A 21,295-nucleotide genomic window follows, 5' to 3' on the forward strand; every position below is an offset into this window, starting at 1 on the left:
TTGAAAAAAATGCATTTAAAAAAAAAAATTGCTTTAAATCGTTTAAAAACCGGATAAATGTTAACTTTCTTAAGGTATTTAAAGTTCACCTAGAAGAGAATTTAATTCCAAAAGCGGCCGTTACACGGTCACACATGTGTGACATCACACCAAGTTGTATCGTGTAAAGGAAAAAAAAACATGCTTGTCACACATGTTCAAAGTTTTTAAACTTGTTTAATTTTTCTGTTGGGGTGTCACACAAGTGTGATCGTGTGAAGGACTGCATGATGCACGCTGTGTATTTTTTCAGTCGGAAAAAAACAGTATACAGGAATGGTGTCGCGCATGAACGAGCAATTTTGGAAAGAGTTCTTTGAACTCTATCGAAGTTTTCCAGAACTGTGGCAAATAAAAAGCGAGTGCTATAAAAACAAAAACAAAAAGAATGCAGCGTATAAAGTGCTTCTATCACATTTAAAAAAAAAAATTATGGTAACGCTAACTTGGAAAATTTAAAATACAAAATTAATTCATTTCGTTCACCTTACAGCCGCTAACTTAAAAAGTTAAAAATTTGTATGCGAGCTTGTTGGTCTTTCCTTACGCCAATCTTGCACCCAAATTCGTTTTTTCTTGCCACTTTTTGCAATTTCTTCCTCTTCCTCCATTTCTAAAATTTCTTCAATCAGAAGAGCTCCCACTAATGCGCGTGCCATGTTTACTTGTTGAAAGCTGAACGAAAATGAAGTTCACACACATGCATGACCGTGTGAAGGAAAACGTCAAACTTTTGCATCATGCCATGTTCGCGAGCATGTGTGACCATGTAAAGGCCGCTAAACACAACGCATTCTGATTCCTTTCGATAGGACGTTTACTTTTTTTCCTATCTTGCCCGCCAATTTGAAAAAATCATAAAAATGAAAAACCGAGAAATCGCGCGTCAAAGTTTTCGCTTTTTGCTCAAGATCATATATCTGCTAGACGCTCGGTCACTATTTTTCTTCTAGCTTTGACAATATTTCGAATTCCCATCTATAAGTTTGGGGACGTATTCTTAGATAACTTTTAAGGAGATTTAAGCAAAAAAATCAATTTCTTGAAGCCTCTAAAGCAGGCTCCCCCCTTAAAGCAAAGTACCGTTGCTTTTTGGCATTTTTATAATAATTTCGTATTGGCAAATAAGCTGTGTACGTTCTCAATATAATTTTTATTAAAATTACTCAAATATTTTTGAAGAAAATGGCAAATAATTCATCAGGTATGTTAAATTAAATATTGAATATAATATTTAATTTATGTTTCTAATACTTCGTTACAATTATACATGTGTATGTAGATCTGCAAGAACAAGCGACTATTCGTGTTCGTGAAACGAACAAATTGAGCGTGTCGGAGGTGAAGGGAATGTAGAATATTGCCAAAATATTCCACACATTCCAATCGAGGGAGAGCTGCATAGCTTTTTGCGAAGAGGAGGAGGCTTGCAAGGTGCATAGACTGCCGATGGTGCTCTCCGTCATGTGAAATAGCACCGTCGGTACGTTTAGGTGCCGCAAAGGATCTTGCTGAATGCGTTCGGCGATATCTTGATCCATGGGCATCTGGTTGGAAAATCTGAGAATACCTTTGCCACAAGTTTTCTATCTAATGTTTTGCTACGCATCGCACTGGTCGCAGGAGGTAGTCAGGAAAAACAGCATTGTCAGGGAACCTACATACATATGTATATTATCCAGCGCTACCATATGTGACTGGTATAACTACTGTCGCGAAGCGGTAGTTTTATACCAAGTGGAACATCAGGAGGCGGTAGGTAAAATTGGTGGCCCTGGCAAAAACGTGCAAATTGATGAAAGCAAATTCGGAGGAAATTTAATTAAGGTGAGATTAAAAATATACAATATTAGGTAATTACTTATATGGTATTCTCATTTTAGGCAGGAGTGTGGAAGGTCACTGGGTGTTGGAGATGGTTGACGATGGGAGCGACGACCTGCGGCTGGAGGTATGCCCAGGAAATTTTAGGTCTGCGGAGGTGCCTGATTAAGAAGCATGTTGCGCCAGGAACTATAATGAGCACGGAGTGCTGGAAGGCGTACGATGGTTTGGCGAATCACGGGTATGAGCACCGAAAAGTAAATCATAGCGGTCCGGACAATCCGTTTGTGGCTGTAGATGGAACACATACGCAGCGTATAGAATCCCAGTGGCCTGTCATTTAAAGATTTTTTGTAAAGTTATTGGAGGCAATAAAATTTACATATATACAGGCCTTAATACACGTTTGGTTTATTAAATTTAAATAGTTTCTTTATATTTAATGTTTTCTATTCTCTTATTTGGGGTATTATCTGTTTACTTTATTTCTTTAAGTTATTTTACAAATGATGTCGATAAGGTAACACATTATTTGACAGTTTGTAATTCATTAGTTATTCTTATCTTCTAATCATAATTCAACAACAATTTAAATGTATATTAAAAGCTATTTTTTGCACTATATTATAAAAAATAAATGTGTACAAATGAATTAGTGAAGTGCTAGTGGATATAAAAGTAAAAAATATAAGTGCAAAATGAATTTTATAAATCGAAAATATGTAATTAAAATATTGCAAATTTTCAACTTTAAACGCGAATATCTCGAAAACTATAAGCTTCCTGCGGCTATAACTATATATATCCTTGATCAGGATAATCTCTATCCGACCATATCCTTTTTATCCCCGATATCCTGGGACGGTATACTAAATTCTTCCCCTGGTATTTTGATCTTTGTACTTTGAGTAGGGTTGATTCTCAAATTTGTAATTTTTATTTGTGACAAAATTTTTGAAACGGGCCACATTATTTTTGTTGGTCAAAAACTTTTAAAACAAACGTATAGTTTATTAGATTTAGAGTATATAAAAACACGTTTCAGCTGGTTTTGTGAAATTATAATTTTTTACGCAGATATTAACAATTTATTTTTTTTCAGCATTTACGAGAGAAAAAAAACTAATTTTTGTTGATACTTATTCGAGCCTCGGTGTTCGGTTTGTTGTAACAATGATACAAAATAAGTTTAATTGACATATATTGCAGTTATATAATCCAACTGAATTATTTCTGTTGAAATTATAAACAATTTTTTTTAAACAAATAATTTTTTTTACAACTTCTCAATCGTTTTTAATTACGTTTCTTGCAAAATAACTGTTAAGGTGTTCACACGCGCGTCTTACAAAATAAACAAAATTTTAGGGGACTCAACAGACAGGTATGTATAATGTAGAATAATTTTTACAGTAACTCAATGATCACTATTGTTGACCCTCTCTCTATGGTTACAGGTGCGAACTTCTACTGAATTCTTCATCAAGGGAATTATACTTGCCAAGTACAAGATGCCGTGCAGTCTCAACATTGGGCTAATGTTCAGGCAACTTTACATCCCTATGTAGTGTACTATAAAAAAATAACGCGGTCAAAAATGAAAACTACGTCTTGATTTCTGAAAATTTGCACCATGATGCAAACGCGGTGCATTTATTTAACACGAAAGTCATCGCCTACTTGAAAAGCAAATTTGGTCAAACGAGTATCAAAAAAGTGATATATTTCTCCGATGGAGCCGGATCTCAATACAAAAATAAATTCAATTTGAGCAACTTGCTGCAACACAAAACAGATTTCAATGTTGTTGTTGTTGTTGTGTTCACAGAAAAATGCTGATAACTTTCCACGAAATTGAGTCCCCTAAAATTTTGTTTATTTGTAAGACGCGCAATTGAACACGTAACAGTTATTTGCAAGAAACGTAATTAAAAACGATTGAGAAGTTGTAAAAAAAATTATTTGTTTAAAAAAATTGTTTATAATTTCAACGAAATAATTCGGTTGGATTATATAACTGCAATATATGTCAATTAAACTTATTTTGTATCATTGTTACAACAAACCGAACACAGAGCTCGAATAAGTATCAACAAAATTAGTTTTTCTCTCGTAAATGCTGAAAAAATAAATTGTTAATATCTGCGTAAAAAATTCTAATTTCACAAAACCAGCTGAAACGTGTTTTTATATACTCTAAATCTAATAAACTATACGTTTGTTTTAAAAGTTTTTGACCAACAAAAATAATGTGGCCCGTTTCAAAAATTTTGTCACATTACGACGCCATTTCGAATATTATTTATTTTTCTTGCATGCCGTCCAGGTTCATCATTGTCGTTCCAGCTGTCTACTTCCAACTACAGTTCCTTGCATATTAAAAACTTTCATTGTCTATACATTCGATGCGTTTTTAATACGCTTTTATTAGCTTCACTTGTATATATGTATGTATGTTTGTTTGTAACTTTTTTAAGTGGTACTGAAACCTAGAATATTTGAGCGACACTGTAGGAAGGCGATAGTAAGTTTAAGCAGCTCAACAAAAAGATGCGCTTAAATGTATGCAACATCTATATATGTATAACTAGTTTTGGTGACATTTGAATAGCATACTGTTTTGGGCGTCGACCGTTCATTAGCTTCAAGGTTGTATTTATAAATATACGTTCTCGGGTTGGTAATTTAAATTTATCTATGCTCTTGACTGTTTGCTGCTGGACAAGCTTATGTAGCACTTAGTCGTTGTAGATCTTTGGACGGTATTCGAATTGAAGAACTAGGCTGTTCAAAGTTATCCTGCATTAAGCTTAGTACGCAGCTCGCAAGAAACGTAAAAACTTCATATAAAAAAACGCTTAAGAAACGGTCAAGATACTTTCCTGCGACAAACTTACTTGTGCTAGTACGCAGCTCTCAAGAAATCTAGTACCAATTTTTGATACTTTTTTTCAGTAAAATGTGAATATGGCAAACCTTGTTTTGCGAAGAAACATCAAATCAACAATTGTTTCTTGAAGGAAATTCGAAGTAATCGTCAAATTCATCCTAAATTAGTTGAAATCATTATTATGAAGTATATTCCATTTTGAAATGTTGTATAAAACCTACCAATCATCAACAACATTTCTTAAATCTCAATGAAAATATTTATGTTACCATATACATACACACATACATATTACGCACAAAGTTTGTTTTCTTTGTTTATTCTCTCTTGCTCTTCTAATGTAGATCATTCACAATGCGTAACCAGCTGCCAAAATTGCTTGAGAAATAATGTATTTTCTTTCTTGAGCAATTACTTGAGAGCTGCGTACCAACCTTATAACTTAAAAATTGAAAAGTAACAAACATGATAACTCTACTCTGGCCTAATAAAAAGAAGAAGTTTTGTACTCTCCATGATATTCGGTTAATTTACGTACTATACGTACTTGTATATCTACACTTTCAGTACGGGATTGATAATCGAGTGGGGGGTGGTATTTTTTAACCAAAATTAGTACCAGATTAGTCTAATAGGGTTTCATCGAAGACAGTGAAATAATACTTTGATCTCTTTAATGGATTCCAGAACATGGTGACATTCCTGGTAAGCAGGTGAATTGCTTGAACATGCCTCATAGAAAAAGAGTCTATAAAAAATTTTCTATGCAACTACATATACATATGTCGAAGGTATTTAGCGATGTTTCGTTAATTGCACATATAATCTTTTGTTATTTTCATCAGTAGCACAGGATGGTAACAGAGTGAGGGGATTTTAGTCCCTGTCGTTTCAAAATGAGCCTCTTAAAGGTCTAGGTGCCCCTCGCTAGCTAAAATAAAAAAGCTTCGTTTTGTTCCTAGCATGACGTTTGTTTTTTTGAGAACCATGTATTAAATTGTGGTCAGAACTGAATTACCCAAAAGAAAAATAATATTTCTGAATGAGGCAGATCCAATAAATATTTACTTAAAGGACCACTAATGCAAAAAAATTTGCTATCGTTTCAGGAATATACCCTAATTCGCAGTTAATTACTGTCTAAATTTCTTCGACGACGACTATCAAATACTGGTTTACCACGTATCAACATGGCCACAAATCGTTTTCAAATAAGCCCCTTAAAGACGCACCGAAAACGGCCACCACGGAGGACAATATTACAAAAGACCACAATATCTTACTAATACGCGATAAAGTTGAGAAAGTAGAAGTATCAAAAGATCCCGTGAAACATATCCTGAATGAATTATTGTGTATTGGTAAGCTGTCGCCGCGATGGGTACCATGTGCGTTTCGTGCAGAATATGCATGAATTTACGAACAGTATATATGTACATATGTACATATGTATGTAATATAATAAATTTAAAACCACATCATTGAATCTAATTATCGTAGCTATCACTATTGATTCAAAAAGGTGCTCACCATTTTGCCACATTTAATATGCCTCAACCTACTTTAGCCTATCTACTATACTGGAATTTATGGTTTTAATATTTATATACATACATACATATGTAGGAACAATGTACCAAATTTGTTCTATGTTGTCTACCTAAGTCAACATTTACTGCTAACAATGTATGGCTCGAAGGCAAAATACTCTTGTTTCTACACACATAAGAATGTAATATTTTTATCGCTAACATGACGAGGCGCTGAAGTACAAGCCAACAAAAGATGTGAGACCTTGATGTACTACAGTGGCTCAAACGCATAATTGGACACTAAGTATAAAATTATTAAAAAGCCGATATTTCTCTTCAATGAGAAAATTTCCAAAAAGTTTTGATGCAGAATTGTAGATTATGAAAACACCTTTTAAAAATGTATAATACTTATGATCTTTTACCAAAAAACTTTTTTCAAATTAAAAAAGAAACAAAAGCTAACAAAATTCCCGTCAAACGTATAATTGGACGAATAGTGTAGACGCCGAGTTATTGTTGAAAACGGTTTTTTGGATCCGTTATTTTTTCTGCTGAGTGAGTTCATGTTAATTCCAAGGCAAATGATAAATCAGTATGTAAGTGTAGTGTTCAAAGTGCAGACAAATATTGAAATGGATGAACGAAAAAAGCAAACGACTTTGGAAACGCGGCATTTAATTATAAAATTATATGGAGAGGGTAAATCTGTGGGTAATATCGCTGAAATTGTTAACCGATGCCCGTCCACAGTTCATGCTATCATTCAACGGTATGTTAAAAATTTTCAAGTAGAAAATAAAAGTCGTATTGGCCAAGGAAGGAAATTAAATGACTATGATGAGCGTTGGATTGTGAGAGAAATAAAAACAAAACCATTTACAACGGCGAATGAATTAAAAAATGTGGTCAGCAAGAATTTAAAAAAAGAGGTTTGTGCCGAGACCATTCGTAACATGTTAAGAAAGAATAATTTCAATGGGCGAATAGCCAGAAAAAAACCGTATATCAGTAAAAAGAATAAAATTGCACGGGTGAAATTTTGTAAAATTTGTTAAACTTGATTACATTTTTTTATCTTATCACTTATCTTATAGGTATTGTTTACTGATGAGTGTAAATTAAACCTACATGGATCAGATGGAAAGATATACGTTTGGCGTAAACCAAATACTGAGTTTTTGCCTAATAACACTCGGGCTACGTTCAAGCATGGGGGAGGTTCGGTAATGGTGCGGACTTGCGTTTCTAGTGCAGGAGTAGGGAAAATTCATTTTATAGAGGGTAAAATGAATCGATTCCATTATTTGGACATTTTGAAACAAAATGTGAAGCAAAGTGCGGATAAATTGAAGATATTGGACAAATTTGCTTTCTATCAGGACAACGATCCAAAGCATACTTCACACGTAGCGAAAATGTGGCTCATTCACAATTGTCCAACACTGTTACAAACATCTGCACAGTCGCCAGATCTTAACATTATTGAGCATGTTTGGGAAGAACTTGCCCGAAAGCTCTATCGATCCACTTTCAACACAATAGAGCAGTTGAAGCAGGGAATCAAACGTGAGTGGAAGAGCATAACTCCAGAATTTTGCTCCAATCTCGTGCAGTCTATGCCCCGACGTTTAGAAGCAGTAATAAAAGCAAAGGTTTCGCTTCCAAGTATTAAAACTTTTATTTATATATGAATGTCCAATTATACGTTTGACAAGAATTTTGTTTATTTTGGTTTCTTTTTAATTAGAAAAAAGTTTTTTAATAAATGATCATAAGTATTATAAATTTTTAAAAAGTCTTTTTATAATCTACAATTCTGCATCAAAACTTTTTGGAAATTTTCTCATTGAAGAGAAATATCGGCTTTTGAATAATCTTATACTTAGTGTCCAATTATGCGTTTGAGCCACTGTATGTTAAACTAAAAGCGAAGTTTTTCCAAGAACATTTACGTACTTCATTTTCGTATGTGTACTTATTACACTTTAGTATATAATATATTATGTACCTATGTGTTTCTTCTTCTTTTTCTTTACTGGCGTCGACACCGCTTATGCGGTTATAGCCGAGTACCTATGCGTACGGAAAGCAAATTTGTGTAAAATTATTCTGGGCGTCAAAGGGATGTTGAATAATATACCCAACAGTCTTTTGTGTTAAACACCTTCGCAGAAATTTGAATAATTTTAAAGCATGTTTTGTTGAGTTTAAAGAAGATTTAAAAATTATCTGCAATAATTGATAACGGGTATTTCAATAAATACGCTACAAAAGCAAACCAATAGGGACAGCAAACAACGCCATTTCTCTTCAGTAAGGTTTGCCATTTCATCATGGAAAGATCTACGATCCAACAACGCGTCGAAATTATTAAAATTTACTAGCGAACTTCGGTGTCAGTGGCCTCACCTTGGAGAGCGGGGTTTTCAATAAGAGCACTTCAAAAGTTTTCTTAAATAAAACAAAAATGGTTTGGGATATCAATGAAATTTTTGATTCCTGTGAAAGTACGTACTCCATGAGTCACCACTGGATCCTGAAAAAATTGCGGTTTGGTACAGTTTATGGGCCGGCGCGTCATTGGGCCGTACTTCTTCCGTGGTGGTCAAGACCGACACGTTACTGTGAATGGGAAAGGTGCTGCTTAATGATAGCCGACTACTTTTGGCCCGAATTGGATGATATGGACTTGGACAATATGTGGTTCCAACAGGACGGTGCCACACAATAAATGTCTCAATCGATTTATTGAAAACCAAATTTGGTGAACGTGCTATCTCACGAAATGGTCCAGTCCGTTGGCTGCCTCGTACACCGTTGGGCTTTTTACTAAGGTGTGACGTAAAGTCTCTGGTCTATGCCAACAAGCCAGCGACGACTGATCAACTTCGTGCGAATATCGAACGTGAAGTGCAGCAGTATATCGGCCGATTTATGCTTAAAAACCGTCGAAATTTGGGTTCAGCGTCTGAACTTGTGCAAGTGTGCCCGTGTTGCATGGCCAAAGAAAGCGAGCTCCATACATAATGACATCGAATGTACCTTCAGAGGAATAAAGAATTTCATTTATATCCCAAACCGTTTTTGTTTAGTTATACTCTCGCAACAAAGTTGCTAAGGAGAGTATTATAGTTTTGTTCACATAACGGTTGTTTGTAAGTCCTAAAACTAAAAGAGTCAGATATAGGGTTATATATACCAAAGTGATCAGGGCGATGAGTAGAGTCGAAATCCGGATGTCTGTCTGTCCGTCCGTCTGTCCGTCCGTCCGTCCGTCTGTCCGTCCGTCCGTGCAAGCTGTAACTTGAGTAAAAATTGAGATATCATGATGAAACTTGGTACACGTATTCCTTGGCTCCATAAGAAGGTTAAGTTCGAAGATGGGTAAAATCGGCCTACTGCCACGCCCACAAAATGGCGGAAACCGAAAACCTATAAAGTGTCATAACTAAGCCATAAATAAAGATATTAAAGTGAAATTTGGCACAAAGGATCGCATTAGGTAGGGGCATATTTGGACGTAATTTTTTTGGAAATGTGGGCGTGGCCCCGCTCCCTACTAAGTTGTACGTGCATATCTCGGAAACTACTATAGCTATGTCAACCAAACTCTACAGAGTCGTTTTCTTCAGTGTATTTCCATATACAGTTCAAAAATGGAAGAAATCGGATAACAACCACGCCCACCTCCATACAAAGGTTATAAGTTGAAAATCACTAAAAGTGCGTTAACCGACTAACAAAAACGTCAGAAACACTAAATTTTACGGAAGAAGTGGCAGAAGGAAGTTGCACCCAGGCTTTTTAAAAATTGAAATAAATGGGCGTGGCTCGCCCACTTATGGACCAAAACCATATCTCAGGGAACTACTCAGACCGATTTCAATGAAATTCGGTATATAATATTTTCTTAACACCCTGATGACATGTACGAAATATGGGTGAAATCGGTTCACAACCACGCCTCTTCCAATATAAAGCTATTTTGAATTCCATCTGATGCCTTCTCTGTATAATACGAGTATAAACATTAGGAACCAATGATGATAGCGGAATAAAACTTTACAAAAATACGGTATTTGAAAAATATGTAAATGACGTATTATGAAATCTCGATTATCACTTTACCATGCGAGAGTATAAAATGTTCGGTGACACCCGAACTTAGCCCTTCCTTACTTGTTTTATTTAATTTTACAGACAGACTAGGAAACTATGGGAACTCGTTTACATATGTGACAAAATTTTTGAAACGGGCCACATTATTTTTGTTGGTCAAAAACTTTTAAAACAAACGTATAGTTTATTAGATTTAGAGTATATAAAAACACGTTTCAGCTGGTTTTGTGAAATTATAATTTTTTACGCAGATATTAACAATTTATTTTTTCAGCATTTACGGGAGAAAAATTTGTTGATTACTAATTTTGTTGATACTTATTCGAGCTCGGTGTTCGGTTTGTTGTAACAATGATACAAAATAAGTTTAATTGACATATATTGCAGTTATATAATCCAACCGAATTATTTCGTTGAAATTATAAACAATTTTTTTAAACAAATAATTTTTATTTACAACTTCTCAATCGTTTTTAATTACGTTTATTGCAAATAACTGTTACGTGTTCAATTGCGCGTCTTACAAATAAACACAATTTTAGGGGACTCAATTTCGTGGAAAGTTATTAATACTTTTTTGTGATCATGGCATGAGATTCAGTTTGGTTCTAAATCCAGGTAGTGTTGTAAAGTACCTAAAAATGTAAATATTGATTCCTTTTTACATGTCGGTACAAAATTTCATTTTTTATTCAATCTTTTCTTGGTCACACCCTCAAATACAGATTTTTCCGGAAGTAGAAAATATTTTACACTCAAGTTTGTTATCGTTGGTTGCGGCATAGTAATGATATTGTCTGGTATTTTTCACAGTTTTTGCCATATCGTACCGACTTTCAATAGATTTATTATGTACATTATGCTCTTCTAACGAACAAAATCAAAATCAATTGTTTGAAAAACTTTTTGCCCATTCGTACAAAAGTTTTGGTGTAGTTATAAGTGTTTTTTGTAGACTAGCCCGGAAAGCATGTCTTTTTACAGTGCCACCGATTCCGTCACATGCTCCTTTACCGTGTGAGGTAGCAAAAAAATTCCATTCAGCCTCAACATTGAAATCTGGGCCCGAATTGCGGCATTCGTGAACGAGTAAAATTGTTCGAAATTTCCAGTTTTCGGATTGCGGCACTCGTTATCGAGTACACTCGTTCGAAATTTGACATTCTGTCATTCGATAACGAGTTGTAATTCAAACGAACCTAACGAAATGTCATTCGATTGATAATTTGCAATCGTTAATTCAAAAGTTTTTAAATGTCGTGAGTCTACTCAGAAAAAATCAAATAAAATGTAAGTTAACGTTTATGTTATTGACTATTTTATAAATAGAATCATTTTTTTAGGACAAATGTTAATAAAATCAACATGAGACAAAAAAATTTAATGGCCGAATACATGCTTCGGCATCAAGATTTGGCCAAAAATATGTTGCCGAATTGTGGTCAGGGCAAAGCTGCTGCCAATAAATTGTGGGACTCCTTGGCGGTCCAGCTTAATGCGGCCGGTCCACCAATGAAGGATGCTAAGTCTTGGCGGAAAGTACGTAGATCTCCATGCATTTCCTCTTTTGATAAGTGTCTTAACAAATTTACTAACACAAATGTTATTTTCTATATACATATACACTTACATAGGTATTTGCTGATCAAAAGCACAACGTCAAAAAGAAGTTGTCTTTCAACAAAGCGTCGAAGCAGCGAACTGGTGGTGGTCCTTACGAAGAAAAGTACCTAACAACAGCAGAGGAGCAACTGCTTCAGGCTACCGGCATGGACGTTGCGGTAGAAGGCCTGGGAGAAGTAAGAACTTTTGGTAACTCCACCCCTGAAAAAGAGCCTGTCGAAAAGCTTATGGCAGAGCTTTTACATAGTGACGAAGACGACGTTCCACCGAAACCCTCTATTAGTCGCAGCGCTACGAAGAGGAGCAAACAGGATGCTGCCGATGAAAAGCTGGCCCTCATTAAAGAAAACATGATCGCGTTTGAAAGCTACCAGCAGAGTATAGGCGAAAAACTAGACAAGCTTATAGCTTTGAAGGAGAGGTCGATGGAAATGAAAGAGGAAGCTCACAAAGCTAATATGGAAGTCAAAGCAATAGAGCTGCAAATTAACCGAATACAATTAGAAGCCTTAAAAAAAATAAATAAATATACATACAAATAATAATAAACATATATACACTTGTTTTATTCAAATTGTATTTTCTAGCGCCAACATTATTTGATTTCGAATTTTGTGTCCAATTTTGGTTAAATGAGTTTCGTTTCCCATATCCACTTCTGTGTTGATAGTTTCACTTGCATAATGTCTGCAATACGACGCATCTTTGAAATGTATGCAAATGTTATGCAACGCTGCACATACATTCCCGAATTGTGCCATTTTTTCAGGTTTGTAACGGCTTCTCTTGTCATTGCTGAGAATTTTCCAACGGCCCTTTAGGATACCAATGGTTCTTTCAACCACACAGCGAGCTTTAGAATGAGCCTCATTGAACCTAGCTTGAGTAGACCCTTCTTCAGGGTTCCTGAATGGTGTTAAACACCACGGCTCCAAGGGATAACCCGAATCTCCTATTGATTTACGAAAAATGCATTTTAAATTTAGGTACATATATGCATAACAGTACAATAAAAAGTTATATTACCTAAAAGCCAAACATTTTTGACGTTATTTTGGTTAAATTGCTCCTCCAAAAACTTTCGTTGTGCCGAATGCTTCCACACAAAGGAATCGTGTGCGGCTCCACCATACTTTGAGTCAATGGCTAAAATGCGGTATTCATGGTCACATATCTGCAATTAAATTAAAGTTTATAAGTATACGTATGTGTATGTGCGTACATTTTATATGCAACCTACTATCATTGAGTTGAGGCTATGGTATCCTTTCCTGTTGAAGAACATGTGCTCATTTAACGTTGGTTTTTGCAGCCCAAAGTGCGTGCCATCAATACATCCAATAACTGCATGCATAAACATATATTTAAATATGTTAAGTATACTTCAGCTTTAAAAGCGCTACATTGTACTCAAAATAAAAGCTCTAATCTTATCTCCAGGAATTTTGTATTTTTCAACAAACGATTTCGTGCATTCCGAAAGATTGTCGGGCACGAATTTAATAAATTGGGGGCACAACTTTGTTTCCATTTCGCTGACTACATTTTTGATTATTTTGCAAATAGTGCTTTGACATATACCTATCAAAAAGTCATTTCCCACCAAGTGCTGGTAGCCACCACTGGCCAAAAGGGACAAAGTCGCTCCCAGTTGAATCATTGGTGGCACTGCGGTTGACAAATGCCCTTCAAATTTGAGTTCAGCCAATACATAGTTAAATGCACTTTTAGAGAGTCTGAACCGTTTCCTGAAGCTGTAAATATAAACATGTAGGCAATTGAAATTAATTTGTACACAATTCTAATTCCTTACGCTGCCTCCGGCAATGTCAAGGGATTGCTTTTGTCTCGCATTCGGTTCCTTATGACTTGCTGCACGTTTTCTTCCTCAGATTCCGAAGACGAATATAAAAAAATTATCGGATTCATCACTTTTGATAAAACAATAGTATTTCACCTTTTTAAAAAAATTTAGCGCGGCTTCAACAACTTTCTTTGTTTTGATTTCTTTTGTTTTGATTTCACAATTTGACACTTCGTAAATGCCATTTGTACAGAGGCCAGGGCTGTTACAGTGAGCTAATTTAGATTCGCTTCGTATCGAGTGCGGCGATCCGGCTACTCGAAACGTCACGAAATTTGTTACGATACAATAGCTCGCTCGATCACGAATGCCGCGATTCGGGCCCTGTTTTGTGTTGCAGCAAGTTGCTCAAATTGAATTTATTTTTGTATTGAGATCCGGCTCCATCGGAGAAATATATCACTTTTTTGATACTCGTTTGACCAAATTTGCTTTTCAAGTAGGCGATGACTTTCGTGTTAAATAAATGCACCGCGTTTGCATCATGGTGCAAATTTTCAGAAATCAAGACGTAGTTTTCATTTTTGACCGCGTTATTTTTTTATAGTACACTACATAGGGATGTAAAGTTGCCTGAACATTAGCCCAATGTTGAGACTGCACGGCATCTTGTACTTGGCAAGTATAATTTTCGGAAAAATCAAGAGTCACAATAAATTCTCCTTCATTTACATTACGTTTCATTTCCTCGAAATAGGCTGCTTGCGATCTAGCTAAGAAATCATGCTTGGCAACGGCAGGCAAATCTTTGATCAGTTGCTGCAAAAATTCTTCCCTTGATGAAGAATTCAGTAGAAGTTCGCACCTGTAACCATAGAGAGAGGGTCAACAATAGTGATCATTGAGTTACTGTAAAAATTATTCTACATTATACATACCTGTCTGTACTTGTCCATTGTTGAAATTGAATTTGTGATACTCCATTTTGCTCAAGTAATATTTTCAACTTATTTGCAATCATACTGGGTCCAGGACAGTTTTCACAATTTGCAAGATGACAATCTGGATTTGCTGCATCGCACATCATATCTTTGAAAGTGTCTCTGTAGTTGAGTTCAAAGATTATGCCTTTTTGTTTCAACTCCTGTTTCAATGCGGCGAACTTCAACCTCATATTCTCGTGTATTTTGCATACACAAACGTTATGAGTACCAGACTGCCCAGCTAAAATACATTGACGTGGTCGAAGTCGTGTGAATGTGGATAATGATACTTTAACGTCCGAAAAAGCGTCCTTGAATTTAGTGTGCAAATCACGGAGATTGTGTAGGAGTAGTCGCTTTTGTTCCTGGCAGCGCTGACCATTTTTTACCACAGAAATGTAATCTTTTCTGCCTGGCATAACTCGACTATACTCGTCGGACAAATAAAATTCTTCAATTTTTTTCAGGATAGAATTTTCGATCCGACGTCCAGTTTTTGGCTTAGGACGAGCACCGTATCCGCAATTAGCGTGTAATTTTTTGGCTCTCGATGCCATTCTTCGAGAAATATTCAATTCTCTTCTCATGCGTCGAATGGTCCAATCCAGAGGAACTGTTGTCAATAACGAAATTTTATCGCTTCGTGATTTTTTATTCAATAGAGCCAATTTTAAATCATTGATCCAGCTCTCACTATTATCATCACCATTTTCTCCAGAATTTGAAAATGAAGCACGTTGTTTTTTAAGGGGTGGCTCGCCGAGTTCAATGAGAAGTTCATTAACTTTTTCTATTTTATCTTTCCGATTTTCACAACTTACGTAATTTGGATCTCGGTAGAAATTATCGACAATATCGCTGTCACTATCAGATGATGCTTCGTCACCCATCATGGATTCTATTTTTTGGTTGTTTTCAATTTTCCATGGACATTCTTCTTCTGGTATTCCATATATTTCTCGTTGGCACGGTTTGCAAACAAATTTGCCGACGAAATTTGCAAATTTTAAACTCCAATTTACTGTCACTATAGCAACATTTTTGTACACACATTTATGACTTTTTTTGTTCAAAGGATTACAGCAGCTATTTGCTCGCGGCATTTTCAATTTAAATTTTTAACCTCTCAGCACAAAAATTTTGACGCTTGTTTCTCTGTTGACTACTGAGGCTCGAATGAGTTCAACACCCGATTTTCACTATTGTTTTCGTTTTTTCGACGCGTTGGAACTTGTTGCCGCGCGCTCGTTGTTTTCCATACTATATATACATCGCGCGGCGCGTTCACAGAAAAATGCTGATAACTTTCCACGAAATTGAGTCCCCTAAAATTTTGTTTATTTGTAAGACGCGCGATTGAACACGTAACAGTTATTTGCAAGAAACGTAATTAAAAACGATTGAGAAGTTGTAAAAAAAAATTATTTGTTTAAAAAAATTGTTTATAATTTCAACGAAATAATTCGGTTGGATTATATAACTGCAATATATGTCAATTAAACTTATTTTGTATCATTGTTACAACAAACCGAACACCGAGCTCGAATAAGTATCAACAAAATTAGTTTTTCTCTCGTAAATGCTGAAAAAATAAATTGTTAATATCTGCGTAAAAATTATAATTTCACAAAACCAGCTGAAACGTGTTTTTATATACTCTAAATCTAATAAACTATACGTTTGTTTTAAAAGTTTTTGACCAACAAAAATAATGTGGCCCGTTTCAAAAATTTTGTCACATATGTACATAAGTTTTTGTGGCAAGGGCAGGTTGACAAATAACCCGCTTTCATTGGTCGGCCATGGCTTTTCCATAAATGACTATTGTGAATATCTTGAGTAATTGAAAAGAAGTTAAGATCAAATTTATCTATCCCTGATAACGCGATGTACCAACAAGTACGGAAGAGCTAAGTTCAGGTGTAACCGAACATTTTATAATCTTTGAACTTGGCAAGACTAAAGAGAGGAAAAATTAGGCGATTTTCGTGAATTTTTTAAAAGAAAGTACTAGATTGAATGTTTCGACGTTCTATGGACGTAATAAAGTATATTTTTAGCTACAATATTAAACAATTTTTTTTTTACCAAAGTATTGAAAAATAACGGAGTTATGAGCTGTCTGCAGAAGTGCCGAAAACAAAGTGCCTCAACTGCTGGCATGATTCCGGTCGATTGAGTAGCTGAAACAAAAAAATTCAAAATGTTTATTAAACTTAAATATATTTTCTATACAATGAACTACGATCTTTGAAAAATATTAAAAATTAAGAAAATGGCGTAATTTTGAAAAAAAAAATCGTTTTTTTACAAAAAAAATGGTCGTTTTTTTAATGCCAAATTGACAATTTTCAACCAATCAAAAAGATCGTAGTCTATTGTACATATAGCAAATGTATTCAACTATACATATCTAGTTTTAGTTTGAAGTCGATCGGTCACTTTCTCGTTGAGTTATAATATCAGCAATTTTGAAAAATGTCGTTTCGAGAAAAACGCGTTTAAAGTTTCACTTATATATGTTTGCACCTCCGAGCGGTCGCTGTTTAGAACGCTGCCATTCAAAAACTATTTAAGATACGACCTCGCCAATTTCACAGGATATTTTTGAATATATAAACTATCGAAAAAGCAAAAAAAAAGTGTTTTGAAAGTGTCACACTGGTATAGCCCCTTAAGGTGCAAAACCTCAACCAGAGAATCGGAATACAAGCAATTTTATACTACTGTAATCAAATTGAAAGGTGAATCTTTAATTTATACTGTGCGTGTTTTTCGAACCGGTAAATTTTTTCAGTAAGTACTGTTAAATATTAAGAATTTAGCAAAGATGTTACGCTAAATTTTATTTAATTTCATGAGTATTTTAGATACACGTCATTTTACGACGCTCTAAAAGTGAATTCTTGGATTTTTACTATGTCTGAATTTATTAAATAACAAGTAAGGAAGGGCTAAGTTCGGGTGTCACCGAACATTTTATACTCTCGCATGATAAAGTGATAATCAAGATTTCATTATACGTCATTTACATATTTTTCAAATACCGTATTTTTTGTAAAGTTTTATTCCGCTATCATCATTGGTTCCTAATGTATACTCGTATATTCATACAGAGCAAGGCAAGAAGAGAGTTATATTGAAGAAAGGTTGTGAACCGATTTCACCTATATTTCAGCTACATGTCATCAGGGTGTTAAGAAAATATTATATACCGAATTTCATTGAAATCGGTCTAGTAGTTCCTGAGATATGGTTTTTGGTCCATAAGTGGGCGAGGCCACGCCCATTTTCAACTTTTAAAAAAAGCCTGGGTGCAGCTTCCTTCTGCAATTTCTTCCGAAAAATTTAGTGTTTCTGACGTTTTTTGTTAGTCCGTTAACGCACTTTTAGTGATTTTTAACATAACCTTTGTATGGGAGGTGGGCGTGGTTATTATCCGATTTCTTCCATTTTTGAACTGTATATGGAAATGCCTGAAGAAAACGACTCTTTAGAGTTTGGTTGACATAGCTATAGTAGTTTCCAAGATACGTACAAAAAACTTAGTACGGGGCGGGGCCACGCCCACTTTTCCAAAAAAATTTCGTCCAAATATGCCCGTCCCTAATGCGATCCCTTGTGCCAAATTTCACTTTATTATCTTTATTTATGGCTTAGTTAAGACACTTTATAGGTTTTCGGTTTCCGCCATTTTGTGGGCGTGGCAGGGCGCCGATTTTGCCCATCTTCGAACTTTACCTTCTCATGGAGCCAAGAAATACGTGTACCAAGTTTCATCTTGATATCTCAATTTTTACTCAAGTTACAGCTTGCACGGACAGACAGACGGACGGACAGACAGACATCCGGATTTCAACTCTACTCATCACCCTGATGACTTTGGTATATATGTATAACCCTATATCTGACTCTTTTAGTTTTAGGACTTACTTATGTGAACAAAACTATACAACAACATTGTTGCGAGAGTATAAAAACGCTTAAGAAACGGTCAAGAAACTTTCCTGCGATAAATTTACTTGTGCTAGTACGCAGCTCTCAAGAAATCTAGTACTAATTTTTGATACTTTTTTTCAGTAAAATTTGAATATGGCAAGCCTGGTTTTGCGAAGAAACATCAAATCAAAAATTGTTTCTTGAAGGAAATTCGAAGTAATCGTCAAATTCATCCTAAATTAGTTGAAATCATTATTATGAAGTATATTCCATTTTGAAATGTTGTGTAAAACCTACCAATCATCAACAACATTTCTTAAATCTCAATGAAAATATTTATGTTACCATACACATACACACATACATATTACGCACAAAGTTTGTTTTCTTTGATTATTCTCTCTTGCTTTTCTAATGTAGATCATTCACAATGCGTAACCAGCTATCAAAATTACTTGAGAAATAATGTATTTTTTTCTTGAGCAATTACTTGAGAGCTGCGTACCAACCTTAACAAAAAAAAGAATTTTAACGAAATATTTATGTCACGGGAAATTCGTCTGGTCCCCTTCCTAATGAACTGCTAATTTTCAAAATCGGAGATTTTTCGAAATTTTCTTGGAGAACTTGACGTGGTTTGACCCTCCTTTCAATTTGATCACAGTAACCCTATGTCTATCTCGCTTAGGTTTAGGTGCTAAGGTTCGTATCCAGCTCTCAAGTAATTGCTCAAGAAAAAAACGACATTATTTCTTCAAGTAATTTTGACAACTGGCAAGAGAGAAGCAAAGAAAATAAACTTGGTGCGTAGTAATGGGTTGTCAAAAAGTCTTCCGGTACCTTTATTGAATTTATTTTTTTTATTGAAATTGAAATGAATTTTTGATGACTCATGCCCAGCTCTTGACCGATGCTACGGCTGCTACTATACCGGTCTCTTTCGACCAATTCACCGATTTTATCGCAATTTTCGACGACAGGCCTTCCGGAGCGTGGCGCATCTTCGACCACCTCTACACCAGAACGAAAACGTTGAAACCATCGTTGTGCGGTGGAAATGGAAACTGTATTGGGTCCATAAACTGCACAAATTTTATTGCCGGCTTGAGATGCATTTTTGCCTATATCGTAGTAGCACTGTAAAATATGCCGTATTTTCTCTTTATTTTGCTCCATGTTTGCGACGCTATAACTCACGAACGACTTAAAAGAAACGACAATCAATCAAACACGTGTTAGCGCGTGAAATGAGCTTTCCAAAAAGGTATAGCATGACCCGATGCAACGAATAAAACTAGAACTACGCGCTTTCAGCGCCAACTAGCGAAAATACACAAAACATATAAATCATTCAGCAAAAGCGTAAGCCCAAGAGTAACTCGTATTATGAAGAACACGTCATTAATTCGTTGAGTTATAATAAATAACCTTTCTCAAAACTACCAAGGTTAATTTTTTGATTTTAGTAAAGCAAATCAAGAACGAAAAACTTGCAAAGTCGCAAAAATGTTATACAAAGCTTCAACGTCGATCTACTGAAATTGTTTAGGGAAATCTCTTGTAAACCTCTTCACATCTTTGAAAACGGTGTCAAAACTCAATCAAAAGTGTACCGGGAGGAAGTTTTATAAGACGTAGTAAAGTAGTTAAGCAATACCCTCGTCGATGGCGATCATTGGGTCTTCTGCAAGTGTTTGCTCCATAACATCAAATCATGGACCCAAGTTTAACAAACTGTTAGTGCAACTATTGAACAATGGCAGAATCGTTTAAGGGCTTCTGACGAATCAAAATGTGACTTCATTGTATGAAATTTGTACAATCTACATAATAAAAACACAATTGTATCATAATTTAATATTTTTAACGGCATGAGCTTGTAACAAAGCTTATGACAGGACTAATAATGTGAGGTAAAGTCTACCGGAAGTTTGAAATTCTTATATCGCATATTTCTTTTTCTTTACTGGCGCAGACACCGTTTACGCGGTTATAGTCGAGTTAACAACAGCACGCCAGTCGTTTCTTCTTTTCGGTACGTAGCGCCAATTGGAGTGGAGGTCTTCCTCTTTATTTGCTTTCCCTGGCGGGTACTGCGTCAATTACTTTCAGAGCTGGAGTGTTCGCGTCCATTCTAAGAACTTTTCTACCGAAAAGTCACAACGTTGACTCATCAGAAGTTGTCATCGCTCATGCTCTGCACCATAAAGCAGGACGGGAATAGAGAGTAACTTACAGAGTTTGGTTTTTGTTCGTTGAGAAAGGACTTTACTTCTCAATTGCCTACTCAGTCCGAAGTAGCACCTGTTGGCAAAAGTTATTCTGCGTTGGATTTCCAGGCTCACATTGTTGGTGGCGTTGATCCTGGTTCCAAGATAGACGAAGTTATCTACGACTTCAAAGTTATGACTGATCTTTTCCAATCAGTTGTTGATTTTCCAGGCCTAAAGCCACACTGATAAGGCCCAATCAGTTTGTTGGCGGTGGGCTTAATCTTTCATGCAATACTCTCGATTGAACCCTTATGCGACGTTGAGGA

At 35.5% G+C, this 21,295-nt stretch overlaps 3 protein-coding genes across 4 annotated transcripts; 1 reads left to right on the forward strand and 2 right to left on the reverse strand.

The window, feature by feature from the left end:
* The first annotated feature begins 11,802 nt into the window (after positions 1-11,802).
* Positions 11,803-12,543, forward strand: LOC120781128. Its single transcript, XM_040113261.1, has 3 exons — positions 11,803-11,946; positions 12,042-12,494; positions 12,538-12,543. The coding sequence occupies exons 1-3, from the start codon at positions 11,803-11,805 to the stop codon at positions 12,541-12,543; spliced, it is 603 nt and encodes a 200-aa protein (XP_039969195.1).
* A 56-nt stretch (positions 12,544-12,599) lies between these two features.
* Positions 12,600-13,311, reverse strand: LOC120781129 (putative nuclease HARBI1). Its single transcript, XM_040113262.1, has 3 exons — positions 13,271-13,311; positions 13,057-13,204; positions 12,600-12,982 (listed from the first exon to the last, which is right to left on the reverse strand). The coding sequence occupies exons 1-3, from the start codon at positions 13,274-13,276 to the stop codon at positions 12,600-12,602; spliced, it is 537 nt and encodes a 178-aa protein (XP_039969196.1). The 5' UTR covers positions 13,277-13,311.
* Positions 13,312-14,222: 911 nt separating this feature from the next.
* Positions 14,223-16,056, reverse strand: LOC120781131. 2 transcript variants are annotated; one of them, XM_040113266.1, is made up of 2 exons: positions 14,879-16,056; positions 14,223-14,595 (listed from the first exon to the last, which is right to left on the reverse strand). In XM_040113266.1, exons 1-2 carry the CDS (start codon positions 15,918-15,920, stop codon positions 14,399-14,401), a joined length of 1,239 nt encoding a protein of 412 aa, XP_039969200.1. In that variant the 5' UTR covers positions 15,921-16,056; the 3' UTR covers positions 14,223-14,398. The 2 variants fall into 2 exon arrangements, with proteins under 2 accessions (XP_039969200.1, XP_039969199.1); XM_040113265.1 differs by having other exon boundaries at positions 14,223-14,699; positions 14,773-16,056.
* Between the last annotated feature and the right edge of the window lie 5,239 nt (positions 16,057-21,295).

The sequence above is a fragment of the Bactrocera tryoni genome, unplaced genomic scaffold, assembly GCF_016617805.1.
Source record: "Bactrocera tryoni isolate S06 unplaced genomic scaffold, CSIRO_BtryS06_freeze2 scaffold_327, whole genome shotgun sequence".
Taxonomy (NCBI): domain Eukaryota; kingdom Metazoa; phylum Arthropoda; class Insecta; order Diptera; family Tephritidae; genus Bactrocera; species Bactrocera tryoni.